The sequence below is a fragment of the Dama dama genome, chromosome 15, assembly GCF_033118175.1.
Source record: "Dama dama isolate Ldn47 chromosome 15, ASM3311817v1, whole genome shotgun sequence".
In the NCBI taxonomy this organism is placed as follows: Eukaryota; Metazoa; Chordata; class Mammalia; order Artiodactyla; family Cervidae; genus Dama; species Dama dama.
Window position 1 is genome coordinate 30,940,131 of NC_083695.1, and position 24,029 is coordinate 30,964,159.

At 53.3% G+C, this 24,029-nt stretch overlaps 1 protein-coding gene across 1 annotated transcript in view; it reads left to right on the plus strand.

Moving 5' to 3' along the window:
* Positions 1-24,029, plus strand: part of LOC133070081 (cadherin-23-like) — a 305,887-nt gene that overhangs the window by 257,062 nt on the left and 24,796 nt on the right. The window contains exons 16-23 of the mRNA XM_061161746.1: positions 783-888; positions 2,438-2,565; positions 7,285-7,357; positions 9,305-9,421; positions 13,147-13,259; positions 14,532-14,639; positions 20,974-21,163; positions 21,471-21,616. Coding sequence (XP_061017729.1) covers positions 783-888; positions 2,438-2,565; positions 7,285-7,357; positions 9,305-9,421; positions 13,147-13,259; positions 14,532-14,639; positions 20,974-21,163; positions 21,471-21,616 — 981 coding nt within the window. The remainder of the gene's footprint in view (positions 1-782; positions 889-2,437; positions 2,566-7,284; positions 7,358-9,304; positions 9,422-13,146; positions 13,260-14,531; positions 14,640-20,973; positions 21,164-21,470; positions 21,617-24,029) is intronic.

Consider the following 24,029-nt stretch of genomic DNA (forward strand, 5'->3'; position numbering starts at 1 on the left):
TGGGGGACACACAGAAGGCATGACCACGTGCCCAGCCAGTATGGCCGTGGCTCCCCAGTGGACCCTGCCCCCACCTCCCTGCACAGCTCCTCTTACACGCAGACCAGAGGGAGGCCCCTGGAGGCTCCTAGGGTCAGAGACGTTTGGAAAGAGCTAATTAATGCAGCCACACCAGAGAGAATCAAGGAGGAGGAGGATACCTGACCCCGTTCCAAGTGTCGTCTTCTCTCTTTGCATTCATGCAACCTGCACTTATTAGATATCTGCTGTGTCCAAACACTGGGCTGAGCTCTAGGTATCAGTTGCAGTCAAGAAACAAAGTTCCTTCTCACTTGGAGCTGACAGTCTGGGCAAGGAAGGCAGAAAGTAGACAAGAAACTATAATCAGGAAGGAGACTAATGGGGTGTCCAGCACAGGACCTAACCCAGTCCAGAGGTCAGGGAAGGCCTCCATGCATAGGAAGGTCCAGCTGGGGCTAGGGGTCTAGGTGATGGTCATGCCAGGTGTGGTAGGACCTTTTTCATCCTCTGGATAAGGCCCAGATTTCCTCTATTTCCTCTCGGCCTTCAGCCTGCCCTCTAGGTTCTCCAGGATGCCTCCACACCCCTACATCATGTGTGTCTGCTGGGAGCCAGAGGGTAACCTCCAACTCAGGGACAAGGAGGGCCTGGATCACCCAGAGAAGGGCACTCAGAGAGGGGCCAGCCCTTCCTTCCTCCCACCCTCTTCTGGCCCCAGTGTCACTGAAAGCTCACGGGCCCTGTTCATCATCTTCTTCCAGGCAACGGATGAAGACTCGCCTCCCAACAACCAGATCACCTACAGCATTGTCAATGCCTCCGCCTTTGGCAGCTACTTCGACATCAGCATGTATGAAGGCTATGGTGGTATGTGCAGGAATGAGGGCCCCGCCTGGGGAGGAGGGTCAACAGGTGGGAACAGGGCTGCACTTCACACCTCTCTCAGGAGGGAGCCCTTCTGCCTCCCAGACACCCTGGACCACTTGGGGAGCTGCCTCACAGCTCCTGTCATCTGAAGCAGCATATGGCATGGAGTCACCTTTTCATAGGCTCAAGATCTGTGTCTCCAATCAGCCAGATCTTTGAATCTTAGTTTTGTGGCCAGCTGGGCTTAAGTTACCACCATGAGTAGGGTCTCTATTAAGAAAATGTGTCTGGGCAGATCTGCGGTGTGTGTGAGGTGTGGAGAGGCTTACTAGCTGAGCTTCCCCATCATATTTGGGCCTGCTGTGGCTACTGCCCAGCCCTTCCTGGCGATAGCCTTTCCCTGCCCGGCCAGGCACAGTTCCATACTCTGGAACTTGCCCCACTGTGGGTCCTGATCCCAGAAGCCCAGGAAGGAAATAGCAGCAATAACCTCCAGCTCCAAGATCCCAAGAGACCACTTGTTTTTCTTCTGAGGCCCAAAGACAGGGCGATTTGCTAAAGTCACACAGCAAAACTGTCCAGGCAGGCCCTTGTGATCTGGCTCTTGGTGGCCTTTCAGCACCTGCCTCCCCACCAGAGTCCAACCTCTAAGGACCACTTGCACCCTCTCCCCTGACAGGGGCCACTTCTGTGTCTTTGCAGAGTCTGCTCCTTCCTCTGGGAAAGCCGTTCCTCCCGATCCCTTTGCCCTGCTTCCCTTTTACCTCTGGCTAGCTTTAAGATCATTTGGATGTCCTCTCCTCTGCGAAGCTTCCCTAATGCTGGAAGATGAGCTCAGTGTCCCCAAGACAGAGCAGAGGGGCACTGGGTGATTCTGAGTGTGGCACTCACTCCTTCTCCTACCCCACAGTTGTGTCAGAGACACATACCTGCAGAAGCTGCATCCTGGCTCAGGATGCTACAGCCTAAGGACCTCTATAAGACCTGTGTCCCCCTTTTAAAAGCTGAGCAGTCCCACACCTCTGCCCACCCTCACACCTCACCACTTTCTCAGCAAGAAGAACCCTCCTTGGGTTTTATATTACTAAAGTGGTAATTGTTTTTCTGTTTACCAAATAGAAAGTGGCAGTTTAATATTGTAGGTAATACCTTTGCAGACTACCCATGCCCACACTCCCAAGCCAGTGTGTCTTCCCTCCCAAAACTGAAAATCAATGGCTTAGCATGAAAGAAAAAGGTAAGAGTCCAGGCATGTGCAGTGTGTCTCTGGGGAAGACACTGAACCTCTCTGAGCCTGCTTTCCTCATCTGTAAAGTGGGGCTTACATTACCCCTGAAATAGTTGCCACCTGCTGGACTCAACAGTGGGCCTGGCACAGATCAAGTAGTCAGTAAACCTCAGTCAAGTCCATGAGGCTCTGGGAGTTCACAGGCAGGAGGGAAAAACCAGGCTGAGCCAGCCACACCCTCTCTGCCCAAAGGGGAGCCCCGGCCAGATGGGCATGTAAAGTCTGCTTACAGAGGGCCTGGGGCCTGTCCTGTCATTTCAGTGATCAGCGTGAGCCGCCCCCTGGATTATGAACAGATACCCAATGGGCTGATTTATCTGACCGTCATGGCCAAGGACGCTGGCAACCCCCCTCTGAACAGCACTATCTCTGTCACCATTGAGGTGTTTGTAAGTACCCAGGGGTGTACTGGCCTTGCTATTCTGGGGAATGGGGTAGTGAGTGTGCTCCCAGAGTGTTGGAGCCCTGCTAAAACCCTGTATCCCCATGTCCTTGGCTGTCCCCACAGCTCAGAGCATTACTCAGACTGTCCCAAAGGCTGTCCCCTAGCAAACTGCCTCCCCGCTCGGCCAGGGAAGGCACAGGACCCTGGGACCCAAGGATAGCCTGATGGTCCTGCTCTAATTTCATTTCGGAGCCTCAGGACTCCCTCTGGGGTGGAACAGGAGCTGGGGCTCATGCAGGGAGGTAATGTCCTGTGTTCCTTCATTTATAGCCACATTCCGTGAAGTTCAAGGGAATTCCTAGAAGGTCATCTTCTCTCTTCTGTCTCTCTCTGGGCCCCTCTTTCTTCTTCACTTCCTTTTTCCATTCCTCTGAAGATCTAAAGGGGCCTGAAACCAAACCACAGCTTGTCTGACACGAATATCAAGCACACCTTAGTGCTTTCCGTGTCTGAAATTATCAGTCACTGAATCCATCTCCACGCTGGTTCATTGGCCCCACACAACTCCCCCAGCGATTCCAGGGATGCAGATCATGGTCTGACACCAGGCCAGTGGGCCTTCCCGCCACCCCCCGCCCCGGCCCAGACACCCACCCCCATCCCATAAAGCCTGCTGCCTGCGGAGACGGTGAACACATGCTGATGGGAGAGTCAGTGCATTACCGGCTCCAGGAGGATTTGATCAGATTGTCAGGTTAGGAGATTTGCTGTGATTTGACAAAGGCTCAGCAGGCAGGTTGCCGGATGACCTTCCTATCCCAGCTGGTTTGCCAACATCCCCTGGTGCTGCCTCACACCTGGCTTTATCGAGCCTCATCCTCTCAACCCAAGATTGAGCCTCCAGGGCTAGTCCTGGGCAGGGGACCCCACTTGCTTACAGAATACGATGGGGTGGGCAGTGATGGAAAAGTCTAGGGTGATGGCTGGAGGAACCTTGCATCTGGGCGTGTGGGAGCAGCATTTAGGGGGAGCAGGGGACAGAGAGGCTCTATGGAACCAGATCCAGGAAATGGAAGGGCAGAGTCTAGGACCTTCATCTGACACTTCAGCCTCCAAGGGGTGGCCAGAAGGAGATCCTCAAAAACCCAAAAGCATGCCTGCCTTTAACCTGAGACCACCCACCTGAAACCCAAAACTAAGAGCGGAGAAGTTGGGTGCACTTGCTACCAATCCTGACCACATCCTGGTATTCTTGCTTGCATGGCCCTGACCCTGATCACAGCCCCCAGTACCCCCTTAATCTTGGCCACACTTGACCAGTCCCTCCACCACCACCAACACTGTCAATCAGAATCCTGCTCTGCTCAAGCAAGCAGTGAATTCTTCCTGTGTGTGCTGTGCAGTAGAGACTGAGGAGGGATATGAAGGTGACTATGAATCCTGCTCCCCCACAAAGGGACACTGAATAGAGAGAGGAGCATGGCTTGGGAGGCATAAGGCTTTGACACTCAGCTCTGCCACCCTCTAGCCATGTGACCTGGGATTCTTTTCCTCTCTGAACCTCAGTTTCCTCATTAAAGAGTGGGGATCCTCATGGTACTGCCTCATGATACTGTCGTGAAGATTAAGCATGATCATGTAGGCGGTACTTGACTCCAGTAACATGGGCCATCTTACTGCTGGTGAGACGGACGTGTTCCAGTGGCAGCATCGATACACCAGGCTCTCTAATGCATAGCGAGTTCCAGGGAATTCAGCTGGGCAGAGAAGGACCTGCTCTAGACTTTTTGGAAACAGATGTGAAAGAGGGTGAGAGTAGGGGAGGTTTAGGGAAACAAGTTGAGGTGTTCCATGCTACCCAGGTATGGGCACATAGCATTGACCAAATGGAAATTCAAACTTCTTGAGCTTCGTGCTATGCCAGCTGCTTTCACGTTACACAGGCTCTCTCGATCCCATTCTGCAGACGAGGTTCAGGGAGGGACCATAGCTGGTGCAAGGTCACCAGTGCCTTCCTCGCTTTCTGGCTGGTAAGTGGCATTTGAATTTACCTCCAGTCCTCGTTTGCCAAGATTTGAACTCCGACCAGTCTGACTCCTGAGCTCATGTTCTACCCACCACACTGCTAGGCTTGGAGGCTTGGACATCCCAGTCTTCATGTGACTGAGACCAGTGTGCCTCAAAGGTCATGTGGATTCCCCAGGTGTCTTCTTAAAATGCAAATTCTCACTTAGCACATCTGGGGAAGGGCTGAGGCTCTGCATTTCTACATGCCCCCATTAGACACTGATCCTTCTGGCCAGGGAACCACTCTTTGAGTAGCGGGGCCTTCAAAAATCTGCCCTTGTGGGATCCTGAATCCCAGGGACTGCCCCAAATCCCAACCTGCTTCCCAACCTGTGGTCAGCTAAGAAAGGACCTGGGAAGAGCCTCTCTCTCTTTTTGCCTCAACCCTCACATGGAGCTGGATCAGGAAGTGAATGGCCCAGAGACAGAACTGATCTTTTATCTACTGTGAATAGAAGAGTGACCAGCAGCCTCTGCCTCCCTCCCTGAGGGAGTGGGGGGTCTCCATGTCCAGGGGCAAGGGAGGGCAGCAGTCTACTTGGCCGCTGTCCTCTCAGCAAGCCAGCACGTGCCCTGGCCTGGAGCCACCGCAGTCCAACAGATGGGGCGCTATTTTCAGATTTCCTCACAACTGTCACGCAGGTCAGCAGGGACCCTGTACTTCCCTTCTGGGTCTGCCCTGGCCCATGGCAACAGGGCAGATCTGGTAACAAAGACAGGTACCACCTTGACTGTGAGTGAGCATCATCTCTTGAGCAGAGCTTTGGGACCGTGCAGTCACTTGTGTCTAAGGACCACACTTGAAAAGGTCACCGCCTCTGGGTTGGTTTTTCATGTGGGTGATTTTTAAGTAGCTGTCACTTGGCTGAGCTGCCTCCTCCCTCTTCCAAAGGGATTTTCACTCAACAGAAAAAAAAAAAAAAAGCCCCAGTAGAGATGAAGGAGTTGATGGCAGCATTTACTGCTCAGGTTGGGGGTGGGGAGAGGCAGATCAAGGCGACAGGGCTGTGCAAGGAGGGGGCGGGCGTGGGGGCCAGGTGATTCCTTTTCATCCACTGCTTGTTGGTTTTTAATAAAGAAGTCAAACTCGGTTTGTAGATTTCCCATTAGGGGACAATAAGCTTTTGTGGAAGGAGCCGCTGAATTAGAACTAATAGCGAATGTAGCACCAGGATCCGGGGAAATATCAGCGCTAATAAGTTTCTGCCTCATGCTCTGTCACTGACATTCTCCGCGCCATTCCGTGCAGCCAAGCAGAAGGCTTAAATATATACATATATGGGGCACTCGTGCCCACACCAGGGATGACCAGGCATGCTGCTGGGCATCAGACATCAGGTGGGGTCTCACGCTGCCATTTCTCTGAGGCTGGGGAGAGGGACAGGTCAGTGGGAACCACTGTGTGTGGTCCAGAGCCAGGGGCCAGATTAGGGAACAAGAGCAGTACACTCTGGGCACCGCAATCCCAGCAGGATGGGAGCCTCTGAAGTCCCAAGGGGTGGACAGCCAGATATCAGGCCGTCTCCTTCCTTTCTAATTTATTTTTTAAATTTACCTTATCAAATAGTTGATTTCTAATGTTGTGTCCAGGCCACCTCCTTCTTCCTGTTTGCTCAGCCGGAAGTGAGTGACTCCAGCAGAGTGACTCACTACAGGAGCCTTTCCCCCAGAGGGCTCCCAGTCCAGGGGAGAAGTGGGCCCCTGGGAGTCTGCATCACTGAGAGCTGAAACCTACAGACTCCCCGGGGGGCTACCACCCAGTCTACCCCCTGAGCTCCATGCTGGGCTCTTGGGGAAGGGGGGAAGGCACCACGAGCCATGTGGGCCAGCGAGGCTTCCTCCAAGAAGAAACAAGGAGGAACTCTCGCTGAGTGATTGCAAAAGTGGTTGGTGAGTACTGAGGACCAGAGTCTTGAAGGGTAGGAAAGTCCTCCTGATTGGAGGAGCTGTTGGGAGCAGGAAGAGGCTGGGGCCCAGGCCCCGCCCTGCTGGCTCAACTCATTGACCTAGAACCTTCTTCTGGCCACTGGTGCAGGCTGGGCCTGAGGAGGGATTGCTCCAGAACTGGAGCTGGGGGTTCTGGACCAGGTTTGCTCAAGCAGGTGGAGGTGCTGCTGTTCTTGCGTGTGTGCTGAGGGGTCTGGAATTCCAGCTCTGGGAGCCCCCTACCTGCCATTGCATACTTCAGTATCTTCTGGGCTGAGATATTCCTTTCTCCCTTCATTTCTAAGAGGGTGAACATTGATAGGAGGGTTCCTGGAACCTTCTACTAGCTGGTGGAGCTGGATGGGAAGGTCCAAGTGTGGGGCTGATGAGCTGAGGTTGAGAGAACTGGAGTGAACTTGGAGTTCAGCTGGGAGACTAACAGGAGAGCCAGGTGAACTGGGAGTTACGGGCAGTCCCAACTGGCGCCTCATTCTCCATCACTCCGGCCATCACCATCTGTTCTCGACTCCCACAAGTCTCTCCAAGGCCTGTCCTGCCACTGTGAACTGTAGCCCAGCTGGAGGGTCACCTGATTGCCTCGTGACACCCCACCTGGCTCCATGACACACAGGTCAGCAGAGCTCCTTGGTGCCAGCCGTGTCCAGCCTCCCTGCAGTGACCAGTCCAGACTGCCTCCCTGGTTCCTGAAGCCTGTGCATTTTCTTTCCAGGATGAGAATGACAATCCTCCCACCTTCAGCAAGCCTGCCTACTTCGTCTCTGTGGTGGAGAACATCATGGCAGGTATGGCCCAGGTCAGGGAGGCCAGCAAACACAGCAGGCCAGGTCAGGGTGCAGGTCTGACCTTGCACACAAATGCCAGAGGCCCCTGTCCTCCCTGTGTTTCCCACAAGTGGAACCTCTGGAGATGTGTGGTTGTCCACTAGCCGGCAGTTTCTTCCAGAGCACCGACTATGTGTGGACACTCTGCTGGACGCTTGGTCCCTGCACCCCCTGTAGCTAGTTTTCCTTCAGGGAAAAGAATAATGACCGAGGATTAATTCAGCAACCTCAGGTAAACAAGAGTGCTCAGAAAGTTCCGGGTTTACAGGGTGTGAGGCCAGTCCCAGGGCCCGTGATGGCTGAAGGGGTCGCCCTGGAGGATAGCGTGTGTTCCTAGGTGAGGAGAGAATGGGAGGCTCCTCCCTGGGCCGCATCTCAAGTGCCAGGGCCCACCTTGCAGACCCAGAGCCACTGGCTCCACACTCAGGCTCCCAGGAACCTGAGCTGTCCTCAGAGCAGGCCAGAAGCTTTACCCTTACACCCCGAGTGGATGTTCCGTGGGGGAGAGCCAGGTCAGGAATTGCTACAGCAGCTGGAGGGGTCAGGGTCACCCGGAGGAGCCAGGAGACAGCTGGAATCTGACAGCCGGAGTAGGGACAGTCATAGGAGTCAGGGATACCTAGAGTCAGAGATAGCAGAGGAGTCAGGGAGCAGCTGGAACCAGAGGTAACCTTCCCTGGCACTGCCAGGCGTTCTGAAGAGACCTTCTAAAGGTACCCACCTGGGGTCTGATGATTTGCTGGACAGGGCCCAAGCTGGGCCCAGCCCACCTGCCACATGCCAGTCTCAGGCACCCCCTGGAGAACACCACAGCTGAAGCAGCCCCCCGCACTCCCCTCTGTCCCCAGAGACTCTGACAAGGAGAGGCCTTCACCTGCACTTAATCCTCTTCCACGTTGAGTGTACTGGGATAAAGGCGTGTATCAGGGCAAAGCTGCCTGTGCTTCTATCAGGACAGGACTAGGAGTCAGATCAGAGGCCCCACGGCTACCCAAAGGGACCCAGAAAGACCTGACTGTCCACACCCCCCTGCCCGGCCCTCACACCTCCAGGGACTGTTGATTCACCGGCATGATAGATACCGTGGTCAGACATGGGTCAGACCTGTGTCTCGCCTGTTTTATCCCGTGGGATCCTCACCAGCCACCCAACAAGTCAGGTTTTATAGTTATACCCATTTTACAGAGGAAGAAGCTAAGGCTCAGACAAAGTAAGGCATTTGCCAGAGGTCCCACCAGATTCCAGCCAGGGCATGGTGACTCTAGAAGGCCACACACCGACCCTTCTCACCACCCTGCCAGAGCTGGAAGGAGGGAGCCGGAAGCCCTGGGGGGCATGGCTGTAGGAAAGACTGCCCTCAGAGTCTGGACAGGCCACTGGAAAGGCTGAACCCCTGACCCAGGGTTTCACAGAGATGAAGGTTGAGGGCCTTAACTGGGCAGTAAAGAGAAAATAAAAACCCTTACAAATTCTCCTTGTGAGCAAGATAAAATAAGACAAAAATTGAATACAATAAATGTAGAGTAATTTAATATGGAGCTTCATTTCTTTTTGAGTCAAAGTTGAAGCTGACCATTCTGAGCTCATTTACTGTGGTGGCCAGTCAGGGAGGGATGGGGTGGGGCAGTGGGGTACTCTGGGGCTGGACCAGGACTGAGCTGGGGCAGGAAGGGGGTGGGCCTGACCCCTCCCAGGCTCCACTCCCTCCCATGGAGCCTTGTTTCCACACCGCCCAGGAATCTGGGCCACAGGAGCAGGTGGTGGAGCCCACTGTCATCCCTGGATGGCCCCTGGGGCAGACCTCCTGCCCTCTGAGGTCTCCTCCACTTCCTGTGCCCTGTCCTGCTCCCAGCGCCTGGGGCTGTGAGCCCAGGGTGAGCAGACCCCACTCCTTTTGTCTCCCGGAAGGAGCCACGGTGTTGTTCCTGAATGCCACAGACCTGGACCGCTCCCGGGAGTATGGCCAGGAGTCCATCATCTACTCCTTGGAGGGCTCTTCCCAGTTCCGGATCAATGCCCGCTCAGGTGAGCCCTGGTCCTCTGCACCTTCAGCTGGTGCTCCATACCCAGCCCGGGGACCGTCCTCAGGGCCAGAGTCTCCTGAGCACACCAGTATGGAGCACTTGGCTTTATCCCTAAAATATCCGGGTGAGATTACTGATCTTAAAAAAAAAAAAAAAGATCAAAATGTGAATTCATTCAGCAAAGAATGTCTTTCAGTGGTGAAGAGTCATGTTAGGTTTAAATATGTTCCATTTCACAATTATCTGGCTAAACCACTGCTCTTCAAGGACAACTTTCTTCAAGCCTAAGTGTCTCAGTGGCTGACCTCATTCTCAAATCCTGGCTCCTGTTTCTAACATGAAGTGTGCCTCAGTTTCCCCACCTACAGAGGATACACATACTAGGGCTGTTGTGTGAATTCAGTGAGTCATCACAGAGAACTTGGAGTTGTCCCTGGCACACAGTGAGTACTGACTAAGTTAGGTTGTTAGCATTATTTTCTTTGGTCTTTCCACCCTGAGGCCCCCTCCTCAGCTCCCTGCTCAGCCCGTATAACTCTCCTTTCTTCTTCATTTCTCCATATGCCTCCCTCCAGCTTTCTGTCCTCCTTGAGGCTGGGAGGGAAGCAGGGCAGAAAAAAGCAGCAAGACACCCCAGACTTCTAAATCAGAAGTTGGAAAGGAATGAGAGGCCTCTGAACACTCATTCATACCTTCACTCAGCTGTCAGCAGGGGCCTGTTACCCGCTAGGTGCTGTGCTGGGTGCTGGGGAAACAGGATGGAATAAGACATGGCCTCAGCCTCATGGGGTTCCAAGTCAGCTCACTGGATGTGCAAGGCTCCCCACTTCCAAGTTCTTCTTTGTGTATTAGGTAAGGGAACTTGTAGATGCTGAGCAGGCCAACCCTGAAACCTCAGTGGCTTAACGCAATTGAACATCTAACATAAACACAGCAGTCCAGTGCTATGTTTGGTGGACAGTCTTCCATATGGTGATTCGGGGATCCAGACTCCGTCCATGTTGTGGCTCCAGGGTCACTGCAGAAGGGAAAAGGGAATGTGGGATATTGTGCAAGGAGATGTTTATGGGTCAGACCTGGAGGTAACAGACATCACTTGTGCCCACATCCTATTGGCCAGAACCAGGCAATGGCCCTGATAAATGCAAGGAAGGCTTGGGGAACATCATAGTCCCTGGCCTGGCAGCTCCTCTCCAGCAATCATTCTGGCCTGGGAAGGGAGCAGGAATCTTTGATGGACACTGGCCATCCTTTCCATGGGCGCTCAGCGGCCCAGCAGGGCATCTAGTCTTCCCATTATCTGTGCCTCCGTGCTCCAGGTCTGCCTTCAGTCTCTTTCACCCTACTTCACCCCACTTTCCTGGAAGCTCAGGGAGCAGATGGCTGGTGCTGACGTGTACAAAGACTTAACACATCCAGGGCCACCCTGCACCTCCTGTTCTACCTCTGACAAAGCCGGTGCCTCCCTCTGTCCTCTCAGGAGCCTCCACCCTCAGGAAGTCTGGGGAGCTCAGAGTAATATCATTAAGGAATATTAACCAGGCACTCAGCACTGTTCTAAGTGCTCTGACCAACATCACCACCACTCTGAGACAGGTCTTAGCTTCACGTCATCCCCGTTTTCCTTACAAGGAAATTGAGTTAGAGGAGAGGTTAAATCACTGGACTCAGGATTCACAGAGCCTGAACTTCTGACTCCAGAGCCCAAACTCTCAGCACTCTGTTCTGTAGAGCCGTGTGCCACCCCCAGATACAGTGGCGGGCACACTGACCTTTCAGCACCTACCCTGCCTCCCCAGTCAGGGACTCCATCTCTACCCTGGGGTCTTTAATAATGACTTGGACATTTTCTTACTGCCTTAACATGACTCCTTCAGCTCCAAAGGCGTAAGCGTTTTCCTCTGAGCGCCTTGGTCAAATTAGCCAGGCCCACTCCACAAAGGTGGCCTTAATTGGATCTAATTTCCCAGACAGGAGGAGCCATCTATCATACCGACAAGTTCATGTTTAAAACTTTTTAGAGATTAATTTCTTCCTCGCCCTGCCAATTAATTGACAAGAACCCCAGTACGGAGTGTGGCTTGGCAGGCAAATGATTGCCAGGCTTTTGCTCCTGGCCTCAGCACCTTCAGTGCCCTGGCCCCCAACCCCAGCTTCCTTATCATGGCAGGAAGCGGAAATATGAGAGTGGAAGGGTCCTAGGGACCACTGGCCCAGCTCCCTTATATTGTGGTAGAATAAACCAAGCACAGAGAAATTAAGTAACCCACCCCAGGTCACACAGCTCAACCAACGGGGATAGCACACAGTCCTTGCCCTTGGAGGACCCTCACAGTCCCTTGGAAGGAAATGAGCATTTTCTGAATGTTAGAAACTTCACCTATAGTTATTTAATCCTTAGAAAGCTCTGATTTGGAAGCATTCTAATCTCTTTTAGATGAAAAAACTGAGGCTCAAAGAAATTAATTAGCTTTCCCAGGCTAAGCTCCTGGAAAGAGCAGTCATCAGAAGTGACACCTGGACTTCACTGTCCCCAGAGCACTGGCTCTTTCCAGTGGCCCTCGTGAGATGGTACATGGCCCGGTCGCCAGACCGCACTGAAGCTGGACTGTGCTGCCTCATGCCTGCTCATGAGAACCAGTTATGTACATCTCTTCCCAGCTCCAAGTTCAGTGCTACCAAGTGGGTAGCTTCAAATGGGCCCTGGTGGGAATATTTATAACCAGGGAAATCGGCAAATGCCCTTTTTTTCCCTTGGGGATCCAGTTGTCAAACATTTACTGTAACACCACTACCAAGTGACTTCCATATTTTAGTTATACCAAAACACAAAGAAAAGCCAAAAACAGACTGACAAAGATAATGTGGTGGTTTAATCACTCAGTCGTGTCCGACTCTTTCACAACCCCATGGACTGTAGCCCGCCAGCCTCCTCTGTCCACGGGATTTCCCAGGCAAGAATACTGGAGTGGGTTGCCATTTCCTTCTCCAGGGGATCTTTCTGACCCAACAAAGATTATGGTCTATTTTAAATGTTTATATTTAATAGAATAACTTATTTATACACTAAAAAATTCAAAGCATTGTTACGTACAAGGTAATTAAGGAAACTATTTTATAGCTATTAATATTAAATCTCAACCCATTATAGGTTGAGCTGTCTAGAATGAGCCACGAGTTGGAACATGCGTGAAACACTCAGCGTGTTTCAGTCCTGTTGTTGTATTTCTATAACCAAATGAATAAACAGTGCCAGGTGCCTCTCTAATTTGGAACTAAATTAATCCCATATCAAGCCTATGAGATGGGCCCTATTATTGTTCCTTTTTAACCAGATGGAGAAACTGAGGCACAGGGGATTTAGGTAACTAGTTCCAGGTGATCAAGCCAGTGAGGTAATGTCCGCAGCCTAAGTGAGAGGTCCTTTGTGACTGAGCTTGAGGCCAAATGACTCTCCTGCCCTGTTTCCAGCCCCTAATCCCGTAATCTGTCTCGATTTCCCGCATCTGAACATGCCTCCTCCTCCTAGGGTTACAATGCCCAGCTCTGGGATTCAGGTTCCCAAGTCATGGCTGCTGTGCCCTGTGAGGAGCATCTCACCACCCCCGATTCACACAGGTCACTTGATCTTGCAAGCATCTCTCTCACGCTGTGCTCTCTCCCTCCTTCCCCATTCCCTCCCTGGCCCACCCAAACCATCTCTCACGCACCCTTCTCTTATTGCAGGTGAAATCACCACCACCTCCCTGCTTGACCGTGAGACCAAGTCTGAGTACATCCTCATCGTCCGGGCAGTGGACGGGGGCGTGGGCCACAACCAGAAAACCGGCATCGCCACTGTGAGCATTCAGCCAGCCCCTGCCCCTAGCTCCCCACTTGCCAGCCAGGCTGCCGCCTCCAGCTCATCTTCAGCTTGTATCACTTGGGCCCCTGGACACTTGTGTACTGAGGCAGTGTGAGGCCTTGTGGGCATGGAGGGAGGGTGGCAAGTACCCTTTCGTTGTCAGCCAAGGTCAGCCCTGGGGCCTTCACAGCTAGGGGAAGACAGACATTCCCACCTGGGACATGGGGGTGCTCAGGAAGAGCAAATACTCTCTCCTGCCTCCGAAGACCAGCTGGGCAGAAGGCATGAGCCCCATAACTCCCTCCCTGCCCTGGCACCAGCCAAGAAACAGGAGGAAGGACTGCCAGGAAGAGCGGCTCAGAGCAGGAGGCAGGGCCCTGAGGGTTCCTGGGGGCCTGTCACCACCCACCCCTCCCTTGCTGTGCTGAGAAATGATGCCCAGGTTTCCCTCCCATGAGCAGGTAGGACCCATGAAGCCCAGAGCCCCACCCAAGGCCTTCCTGCCTCTGAGAGTAGAAGCTAGAGGAGAGCCATTAGAGGGTCCTAACTGAGCTCTTTGCTGCAATTGCTGCAGAGGAGGGTGGGGTGAGACATTCATGCTGTGGGGCAGGAAGCAGGAAGAGCAGCTGACAGGCCGCTCCGGCCACTCCCCTCCTTATCCTCGTGTGCTCTCTTGCAATCCATCTGGAGCCCCCTCTCCTCAGCCCTCACCCGATCCCCAGCAGCTGCCCCCATTCTTACCCAGCCAGAGGGGCTGGGGGGACTGTCACCTGGCCAGCCACTTGGCAGAAAAATCCCCGGTGCTCTATTCAGTCATGAGAGGCCCTGCTAATAGGACTCAGAATTCTATAAATAATTTACCTGGGTGGCAGGTGAGCGGAGAAATTGCTTGGCTTGTAGCTGAGACTAAAAGGGGAAACTCTGTGGATCCTATCAGATGTCCCACCGCAAACCTCCCACACCCTGTCAGTCACCTTCAGCCAAGACTCGGGGTGGACAGAATGCATCCCAGGTTGTAGGGACCATTTCAGGGATCATTTCATCCATTCCTCTGTCTCCTAATGGGACAACACCTAAGCTCCCTGAAAGGTCTAGGCCCCCTCCTGTCCTTGAAAGCCCAGGATCTCTCCTGAGGCCCCCAAAGTGGGTGGAGCTGGTGGAATTAGTGCCATGGTGCCAATAGGCATCTGAGTGAGTCCCCAGCATGGGCACTGTCCTTGCACAGCTCAGCTAGGTGCATCCCACAGTGCCCCTTGTGGCTTCACAGGTGAACATCACCCTCCTGGACATCAATGACAACCACCCCACCTGGAAGGACGCTCCCTACTACATCAACCTGGTGGAGATGACCCCTCCAGACTCTGACGTGACCACGGTAAGTGGTGGGGGGGAGCAGAGCTTCCAGGTGGCTGTTCGAGGAGTGTCTGCCTCTCCCTATGGGCCAGCCAGTGTGGAGCTGTTTCCGAGTCAGCTCTCGGAGCAGAGTTCCGGACGTTCTCTTGCATGGTGAAAGATAACCAGAGTTGGGGGAAAGCCCTCACACAGTGCTTGGAGACAGCAGGCTCCAGACTTTGTCAAAAGGAGCACTGGCAGCCCAAGGACAGTGCCCGAGGGGCTAGGGCTGGTTCAGCTCGGGGTCACCCTTACCCTGGGACCCCAGGACTCTGGCCACCCCCTCGGGAGAGCCCCCCCCAACCTCCCTTGAAAAGGCACAGGTACCACCCCCCCCTCAAATCGCACAAGCTTCAGCCCTGCCCCCATCTCCTTCCTTATTCCTCGGGACTTCTGTCACTGCAGCCATCAGTCTGGATCAGCAAGCCCAGGACTGCCCCAGCAGGGGCCTCAGAGCTCACCCAGGGACTTTCTGGCATGAGATGTTGCAGGTTTGCACGGGCTCCTAAGCGTGCTGCATGTGGGGATGTGGCTCAGGATAGGGAGTGAGAGAGACAACCAAAAAACCTCAGGGCGTCCAGAAAGGACAGCAGCGTCCTGGGGAAGCTGAGCAAAGCCGGGGTCAAGCATCCCACTCTCTCTGTGCTGGGATTCATATTTATGAGGCTTTCTCTCCCCCTCATGCTTGTACCCCATTTGGCCTCATTCAGACAGCCTTCTGCCCCCGTGTGCAGCCCCACAGACAGCCCTGTGAGCCTGACAGAGCAGATGCTCAGATGCTCAGTCATGTCGGACCCTTTGTAACCATGTGGACTGTAGCCCACCAAGCTCATCTGTCCATGACATTCTCCAGGGAAGAATACTGGAATGGGTTGCCATTTCCTTCTCCAGGGGATCTTCCCCACCCAGGGATTGAACCTGGGTCTCCTGCATTGCAGGCAGATTCTTTATCAACTGAGCCACCAGGAAAGTCCCCATTTATTGAATGTCTAGGACATGCCAGGTGCTGTGCTAGGCACGTCTCACGGATTCTCTCATCTTCATGGGGATCCCACATCATGGCAGATGGATTCCCTGCTTCCACTGTACGATGGAAGGAATGGAGACTTAGCGTTTGAGGGACTTGCCCAAGATCACAGAGCTAATGAGATAGTGAAAGATCACGTCCGTACTCAAACCCGGATCTGACTGACTTTGAAACTGCCTGACCTCTATCCCTCTGCTGGCTCAGGGGCGCTCTGACAGGTGGCCCAGGTCCTGAAATACTGGAGAACTCAGGGGGGATGGGAGAAGGGATAGTAAACTTTCCTATCCAGTTCTTCAGGAAGGCTGCCCCACCCTGAGGGCAGGCAACCTCAGACTGGTGATGCCTAACCTCCCCACCCCTACCCTCATCAACCACAGGCAGTAGTGACAAGGTCTGCCAGGTCTCAATGGAGGAAGATGTCAACCTGGAAGGAAGGACAGAAAGAGAGGGGTTGGCCTTCATGCCTGTTCTGTCTTCCTTTCTACATGTTAATGATACGAATGACTCTCAACTCTGGGCGGGATCCCCTCCCAGGGATTCCAGTAGGGTGCAGGATCTGCAATCTGTTTTCTCAAAGTCCCAGGTTGGGGAATCCTTCCAGCTCAAAGCCAGACTTGGCAACCACTCCCAGTTCCAATGGGCACTCTCTGCTGCCACCTTATGGGCACTAGGACTCTAGACCAGGATTAACCCCAGCCAGAGACTCCAAAAAGCTGGGACAGAATGCCCACCCCTGAACACCTATCGGGTCAACTCTTACCTTTGCTTTACATGTCTGGGAAATTCCTCCCAGAGGAAACTGAGGGGAGAAAGTGGCTGCATGGGACAGCATTCAGGGGTGCCATTATTAAAGAGTCTACCTGCTGGTCAAAGAGTAGGTCTGCTGGGCTGGGAGTGCACTTTCTTGGCTTTAGGCATGTCCCAGATCAGGTCCCAGCCTTTCCTCACATCCTCTGTGCAGTGAGCAGGTGTGGACAGTGGGCCAGGGGCCTGCTGCCCAGCGTTGTCTCAGTCTCCAGGAAACCCCACAAGCCTTCAGTGAGCACCTACTGTATGCCAGACTTGGCAGGCTCCAGAGTTCAGGATGCAGCAGGTCCTCTCTGCCTTCAGGGAGCCGCGTGTCACTCTTGGGCTAAAACACCCCTGGTTCCCATCTCACCCTGTGTAAAAGCCAGGGTCCTTACTGGACCTACCTGGCCCACAAGATCTGCCCCACTTTAACTCTGGGGAGAAGGACACGTGAGTCCACCCCTCAGTACTGAGTAGACATGGCTGTCCACAGCCACAGGTTTGGGGCATCTCAGCTTTTCAGTGACTCATGGTAGTGTTTTGAGACCTGAAGAAAAAAAAAAAAGTTACTCAGAATTTCAAAAAGAACAGAGACAGAATTAAAGCTTGTTATATTAAACATCTGCCACATATGTTGTGACAACTTTAGAAATTACATTATTTAGGGTGTGTAAAAATTTCATTGCGTTTAAGCGTTTAAGGACAAGTTGTGGGCTTGATTTTCTAGAATTCTGGAGAATTTTTTTTTTTAATGTGATGATTTGTCAGGATGCCAGAAATCAAGAAGCCCATACATTAACTGAGCTTGTTATAGCAAAATAATTTCAAAAGGAATAGTCATAAAAATTCTTTCAGATTTTATAGCTGTGAAATATATGTATGTGTGTAGAGGTGGGTATATTGTAATACCTTATGGGGGCCCCCTGGGAACTTCTAAGGTCTCATAATGGCCCTGAGTGAGGTAGGATCTGTGGCTGGGGTTCGAGAAAAGTGGTCTTTAAGGAGGGAACAGCTCACCCAGAGGTGACATCAGGGGGAGGTGATATTTCAATGGAAAAGAAACCAGCCTACCTTCTGACTCATCTCCCACCCGCCTTCGCCTTCGCAGACCCACCACACACCCCCAGCACACACAGGACTTTCAGCTTCCCGAACCTGCTGAATTCCTTCCCACCTTGGAGCCTCTGCACAAGCTCTTCCAGCCCCACAGGGTGCCCCCTTCCTCTACTCCACCCCTCCCCCATACCCCTACTCTTCCCACGGCTGGCTCATTCTCCACCACCCGTCCCAGCTTAAAATGCCACCTCTCTACACGCCATTTCTTTCAGAGCTGACTCCACAATCTGTGTTTAGGTTGCTTGCTTATTAAGAGGCAGTGTAGCTCAGTGATTAAGTGAGAAGCCTTTTCTGCTACCAAAAGGTCTGGGCTCTAATCCCAGCCATACCACTTACCAGCTGTGTGACCTTGGGCAAGTTACTTAACCTTTCTGTGTTCCAACCTTCCTAAGTAGAAAATGGGGATAAAGTCTCCATTTGATAAGACTGTGGTCATATTTAATGAGTCAAAATACACAAAGTACACTGGCACACAGTGAATGGTCAGCAGATGAGAGCTCTTGTCACCATCAGCTGCCTCCCCTGCTGGAATCAAACCTGTCTCGTTCACAGTTGAGCCCCAGCGCCTAGCACAGTGCCTGGCACATTATAAGGGTTCAGTATGTGTGAATGAGAGCTTTGATGAACTTGTTCAACTTTCTTCCCCATCCTACCTAGCACCCCACTCCGACAGATGGGGTCAAGTCTTCTTTGTCAGAGGGAGATGAGGGCATGTGGCCTGGGACTTTCCCAAGGGCCCCTCTAGCAAGGGCCCTGGCCACAGCTTCTAAAGCCTGAAGTGCAGGGTGATTCCAGTGTTTTTTTCTCTTCAGAGCTGTGTGCAGACGAGCGTGTGCCGTGTTCCCGTGCACTGGGAGCTGGCCAGGCACGTGTGTGTGTGCCCATGTGCACCTACACCTGCATGGGCATGAGCTTGCCGAGCGGCTGTTCTCTGTTTGCAAGTGAGATTTTGGCCCAACTCTCCCTCCCGCTCCTGCAGCCTCCTTCAAGGACCTGGCTGATGGGCATTGATTTAGAGCCTTTCAAAGCCCTCCAGCAAAATAAAGGAGAGGGGAGAGGGAGAGAATTATTCCCCGTCAGGCCAGGAGAAAAATGACGGGCGTGAAATGGGAAATAAATGAGGGGAAAGTGGTGAGATTCTACACAATCGCCCAGCAGGGAGCTCGCAGGAGGGGCCCCAGCCCACAGCCTTCTCCTGTGCCCCTACACCATCCCACCACACAGGAGTGTGCCACAGGGCCAGAAGTCAAAACCCACCCCCAACCGTGGGCCTTTGGAAGCAGCTGCCCAAGATTCCCCCTCTCTAGCACTCGGGGATAGGAGAAGGTGTATTAGCACACTCAGCAACAGGCTAGTGTGCCTGCCTTAGAAAGGGTGGTTCAACAACTCTTGCCTCAGTTTACCAATCCAGAAAAATGGGAATAAAAGCTATCTCCATCCTCTACATTGAGAGAAGCATTGTAGAAACACAAGGCTTTCTGGTCTCCTCTGTCTATCAGTGGGCTGACTGCCTAGCTGAAATGATAAGAGGAGAGCCTAGGGGACAGAGCTCTTGTTGTCAATACAGGGGTGATTGGGCTCCCATTATAAAGCCTAGGGAAACTTAGCCTCATGCCCACAGCACAGTGAGGGCTTCTCAGGCCTGGAAGGCTGAGGCCACCCCCCTGCCCCCTGAATACAGCAAGGCTGGAAAGGGAGGAGCTGGGCTGAGCAGGTAGGGTGGGAGTAGCACCATGTCCCACTCTCTGAAGTGAAGAAAGACCTGGATGGTTTGGAGTCAGAGCCAACACTGGCCTCTCTCCCTGCCTCCCTGGGGCCTAGGGGCAGACGGGTGCCCTCGGCAGGACAATCCATCTGTCTGTTCTGGTCTAATGGCCCCTGAGACGCCTCTGGCTGGGGATTAAGCCAGAGGAGGGACAGATTCTGCTGCCAAAGCACAAAAAGCCCCACATCAAGTAAGATGAAGGAGCTGACAAGGCCAGGCTGTCATCCCCGAGTGTCCTGGAGTTAAGAATGACACCGTCCTGATGCGGCCCCTGGGACTGCAGTCACACCCCGTTGATCTTGTCCATCTTGGGTGCTGCTGTGGCCCCCACAGCACAGGGTTGGGGTGAGCTGACGTGTGGGTGCCACTGCTGTCCTGGGACCCTAGGAGGCCTCTAGGGTGGCAGCTGGACCAGCTCCATGGCTGGTGCTCTGTGATACTGAGGCTGGCCCAGGCCTCTCTGAGCTCTGCTTTCCCCTGTGGGAGGTAGATGGTAGAGGAGTTCCCTATGAGCAGAGATTGGTGGGCATAGGGACCTGGGAAAGAATGGGCTGCAGGGTTTGTTGCCCTGGATTAGGTCAGCATTGAGGTTGATCCCTTCATGGAGTGGGGCTTACAAATGGGATACCACAGTGGGGCTGGAAGGTTAAAGGGGCCATATTGTCTGGGCCACCTGTCCTAAAACCTCCTCCTTTTCGGATATGGCATCCCCCTCTCCAGGGAAACTCAACTCTCTCCCTCCCCCAGCCTCACCCCAGCCCCAACCCCATGACTGGCCGCAACTTACTGGGACCCACTCTTCAAACCAGGGGGCTTGTCTATGGCTCCTTTCCCATCCCCTGTCATTCTTGATGTCACAGAGGCCGAATTGTTTTCAAATTGCCTCACAATCTAAAGCCCCAAAGGAAGGAAGAAAGGGTTTGGTGATGAAGAACTCAGATCTCAAAATCCAGAGTTTCAGATCCTTTCAAACAATCACTCAAGGATTTGGACTTCCCAGCCCTCCCTAGCCCCAACCCTGAAGAATTCCATGGTCATAGGCTACAGGGACTCCCTGCTCCCCCAGAAGCCTGTGAACACATTAACCCGACTTGTCTGGAAAGGAGGGACACTGGCAGTGTTGCCTGCTAGAGGGATCTAGAGCCACTTCCTGGCTGGGAGACTTAGGGAGACTCGCTGTGCCTCATCTGTAAAGAGGGCTTTCTTCTAGGTGTCCTCCTCCTAAGACTGCTGACACAGTGGGTGGAGAAGGCCTGTGAGGTTCAGGGAGCTCTTGCAGGCTGGTGGGTACTAGGTATCGCTGTTACAGTTCAGAAGCTGCGGCTTAAGTGTGGAAAGGAACTTACTTACCCTAAGGCCAAAGCTGAATGGGTAGAGAATCCAAGGAGCCCAGGATTCCCACTGCGGCTCATCTTCTGAACCTCCTGCCTCCCAACCCCTAGAGACCCGCCACTGAAGCCAGGAGGGAAACCCATTTCCTGAGTCTGAGCCAGACTGCCTCCTGTGTCCAGGCAGTGGGGTGTCCAACACGGGAGCTCAGACAACCAGGGCAGGCAGCCCAGGCCACAGAGACACCTGCCTGGGCTGGGCTCAGTTGAAGGGCCGGTTCCTCCCGGGTAGGTGGTGGCCGTGGATCCAGACGTGGGGGAGAACGGCACCCTGGTGTATAGCATCCAGCCACCCAACAAGTTCTACAGCCTCAACAGCAGCACGGGCAAGATCCGCACCACCCACGTCATGCTGGACCGGGAGAACCCCGACCCCCACGAGGCAGAGCTGATGCGCAAAATCGTCGTCTCCGTCAGCGACTGTACGTTCCCCTCATGCCTGGGCTGTGGCCCCTGACCCTCGGTGACCTGGGGAGCTCCCCCAGTGCATGTCCTCTGGCTGTCCTGGGGCCTACCCAGGAGGGCTGCAATCTGATCATCAAGAGCGGAGTGACACCCACTTCCCAGTTGTGACCCCCAGAGCACCCTTAGGGGGCAGAGGGGGGCTGGGGGTGCAAGGCCCAGGCTGCCTCCTGGAGGGGCCACTGGGATGGAAGGGCACTGAATCATCTTTCTCCCTCTCCCTTTTTCTCCTGCACCCCTCTTCCCCCACCCCCATGGTCCCCCTAGGTGGCACACCCCCTCTGAAAGCCACCAGCAGTGCCACAGTGTTTGTGAACCTCTTGGACCTCAATGACAATGACCCCACCTTTCAGAACCTGCCTTTTGTGGCCGAGGTGCTTGAAGGTACCCCTGCAGGGGTCTCTGTCTACCAGGTGAGTTTCCCTTTCATGGCCCGAGATCCTACGCTCTGTCATCTCTTCACTTCACCAACCTGCCAGCCAGGGAACAGTGGGTGCTGTGTGTGCCCAGCCTCATGATGGGCACTTTGCAGGGCGCTGGGGTGACTGCTGAGACAGGACACAATCCACTCCAAGCTTGGAGAGTCAGTGCTCTGAGAGATGGAAATGGAAGGCTCCCTGGAGGAGGAGGCGCTTGAGTTGGGTCTTGAAGGAAAGCACCCAAGGAGATAGATAAAGGCAGAGGGAGAGAGGCAGAGACAGAATTCCGGGAAGCCAAATGGGTTTCTCAGGGCCTGACTGTGACTGTCTGGCCCAAGACCCTCAACACTTCATGCGTATAGGTGGTTCTAGAACACAAAAAAGGTCGGACAAGTGTAGCCTAGACATCCTGCCTCCATGGGCAGCCCCCTCTCCTGTAAGCCCCAAGGCAGCACCACACGGTAGGTGGGATCCCTCCACTTTTCAGGAGACGTAAAGAGACTTGCCCAAGTCCCTGTGGCCAAGAAGAGATGGGCCTGGGCCCTCTGCCTCCCACTTCACCACCCTTCTGTTCAGGAGGGGGCCCTGAAGGTGCAGGTTCAGGAGAGATGATGCCCAAACGGGGCTGTTTAGAAATACTGACCCTCAAAGTTAAGAGGTGGGGCTTTGGAGTAGTCTTCCCAAATCTACCACCAGTGTGCTGGGTGACTTGGAACACCCTGTTTAACCACTCTGGGCCTGTGAAGTGGGGATCAAAATAGTACCTGGCTAGCCATGTTGTGGGGATCCAATCAGACATATGTGCAAGCAAGCTGGCACTTGAATCGCAGGAAATACACAGCAAATGATGTACTCATGACATGTGTACCTGTCACGAGGGTTTCTACATGACAGACAGTGGGATCCCATAGCAAGGGGTTAGCCTGATCCCATTCAAAGAAGACAGGGCTATTTGTCAAGACACCAGAACGGTTCACCTTGGCCATGCTCTCAAGGCCCACTGTGCTTCAGTTTCTTTATCTATAAAAGGAGATTAAGGTTCCAGGGAGCATTCTGTCTCTCCAACAGAACATTCTCCCCAAACCCCCAGCAGGGGGAGCTGCAATCCAGGAAACTGCAGCCACTCCCTGAGGAGGCGTACCCCACCCCACCCCACCCCAATAGGAGGGGGGAGCCTTCAAACTGGGTTCTCCTCTAGACTCACAGGCAAGAGAGGGAGAAAACACCCAACAGCACAGCTTCTGAGTTTATGGAGGAACTGGCTCAGAGTCATGTGAAGATGGTTGGAGGAACTCGGAATACAGAAAGGGAAAGGGAAGTCGCTCAGTCGTGTCCGACTCCCTGCCACCCCGTGGACTACAGCCTACCAGAGTCCTCTGTCCATGGGATTTTCCAGGCAAGAGTACTGGGGTGGGTTGCCATTTCCTTCTCCAGAAAGAGGGCTCTAACTTGAGCTGTGCAGTTCCCCAGCTCCCCTCTACAACCTCAGCTAATAATGATTTCTGCAGAATGTGCAGAAGAACTTTTCCCAGGGATTAGAGCTGCGTGCAGATAAATTAGAAGTAGTGAGTCCCCCACTGAGGAAACCATTCAATCTGAGTCTGGATACTCTCTTCTTGTCCGGCTCGTTGGATGTAAATTAGACCAGATGACACTTAACATTGACTTTCAATCTTGAGCCATGCCATGCTGTCTAAGTCACTTCAGTCGTGTCCAACTCTGCGCAACCCTATAGACTGTAGCCCACAGGCTACTCTGTCCATGGAATTTCTCAGGCAGGAATACTGGAGTGGGTTGCCATTTCCTTCTCCAGGGGATCTTCCTGATCCAGGGACTGAACCCATGTTTCTTAAGTCTCCTGCTTTGGCAGATGAGTTCTTTCCCACTAGCACCACCTGGGAAATCCCCTCAATCCTGGGAGTCTTGGTTAGATCCAAAGCTCTTATTTTAACTGTTTTTGCATGTTTTTCCTCAAATGTCTTGAATCTTCTTTGAAACTTTCAATATATCAGAGTCTTGAGTCAGGATCTCTCTCATCAGCACTGGAGGTGCAAACAGTAACAGTTGGAAACAGCCTAAGGACTGAAAGGAGGTTGGCCTACATGTGTCCTCAAATGGCCAGGATTTAATCAAATCCTCAAGTGACTTTTAAAAACCAGCTGTATCATCTTATTTTTGTTGTCTTACAACTAGAATAGAGCATGGGAGGGAATCCTTTTTATCAAGCATTTTGTGTAGTTGAGTTCCACATAGTTGAAGGGGTCTGAGCTGTTAACAGTTGCTCCTAGCCAGCAATGAGAGAGTCGGGTGAGGGAGACCCCTGAGTTTGGAGGGTCCTGAGCCAGCTGAAGTGAGTCTGGAAGAGCTTCCTGATGAAGAGAGCAGGGTTTGGAAGGGAGAAGGCTGT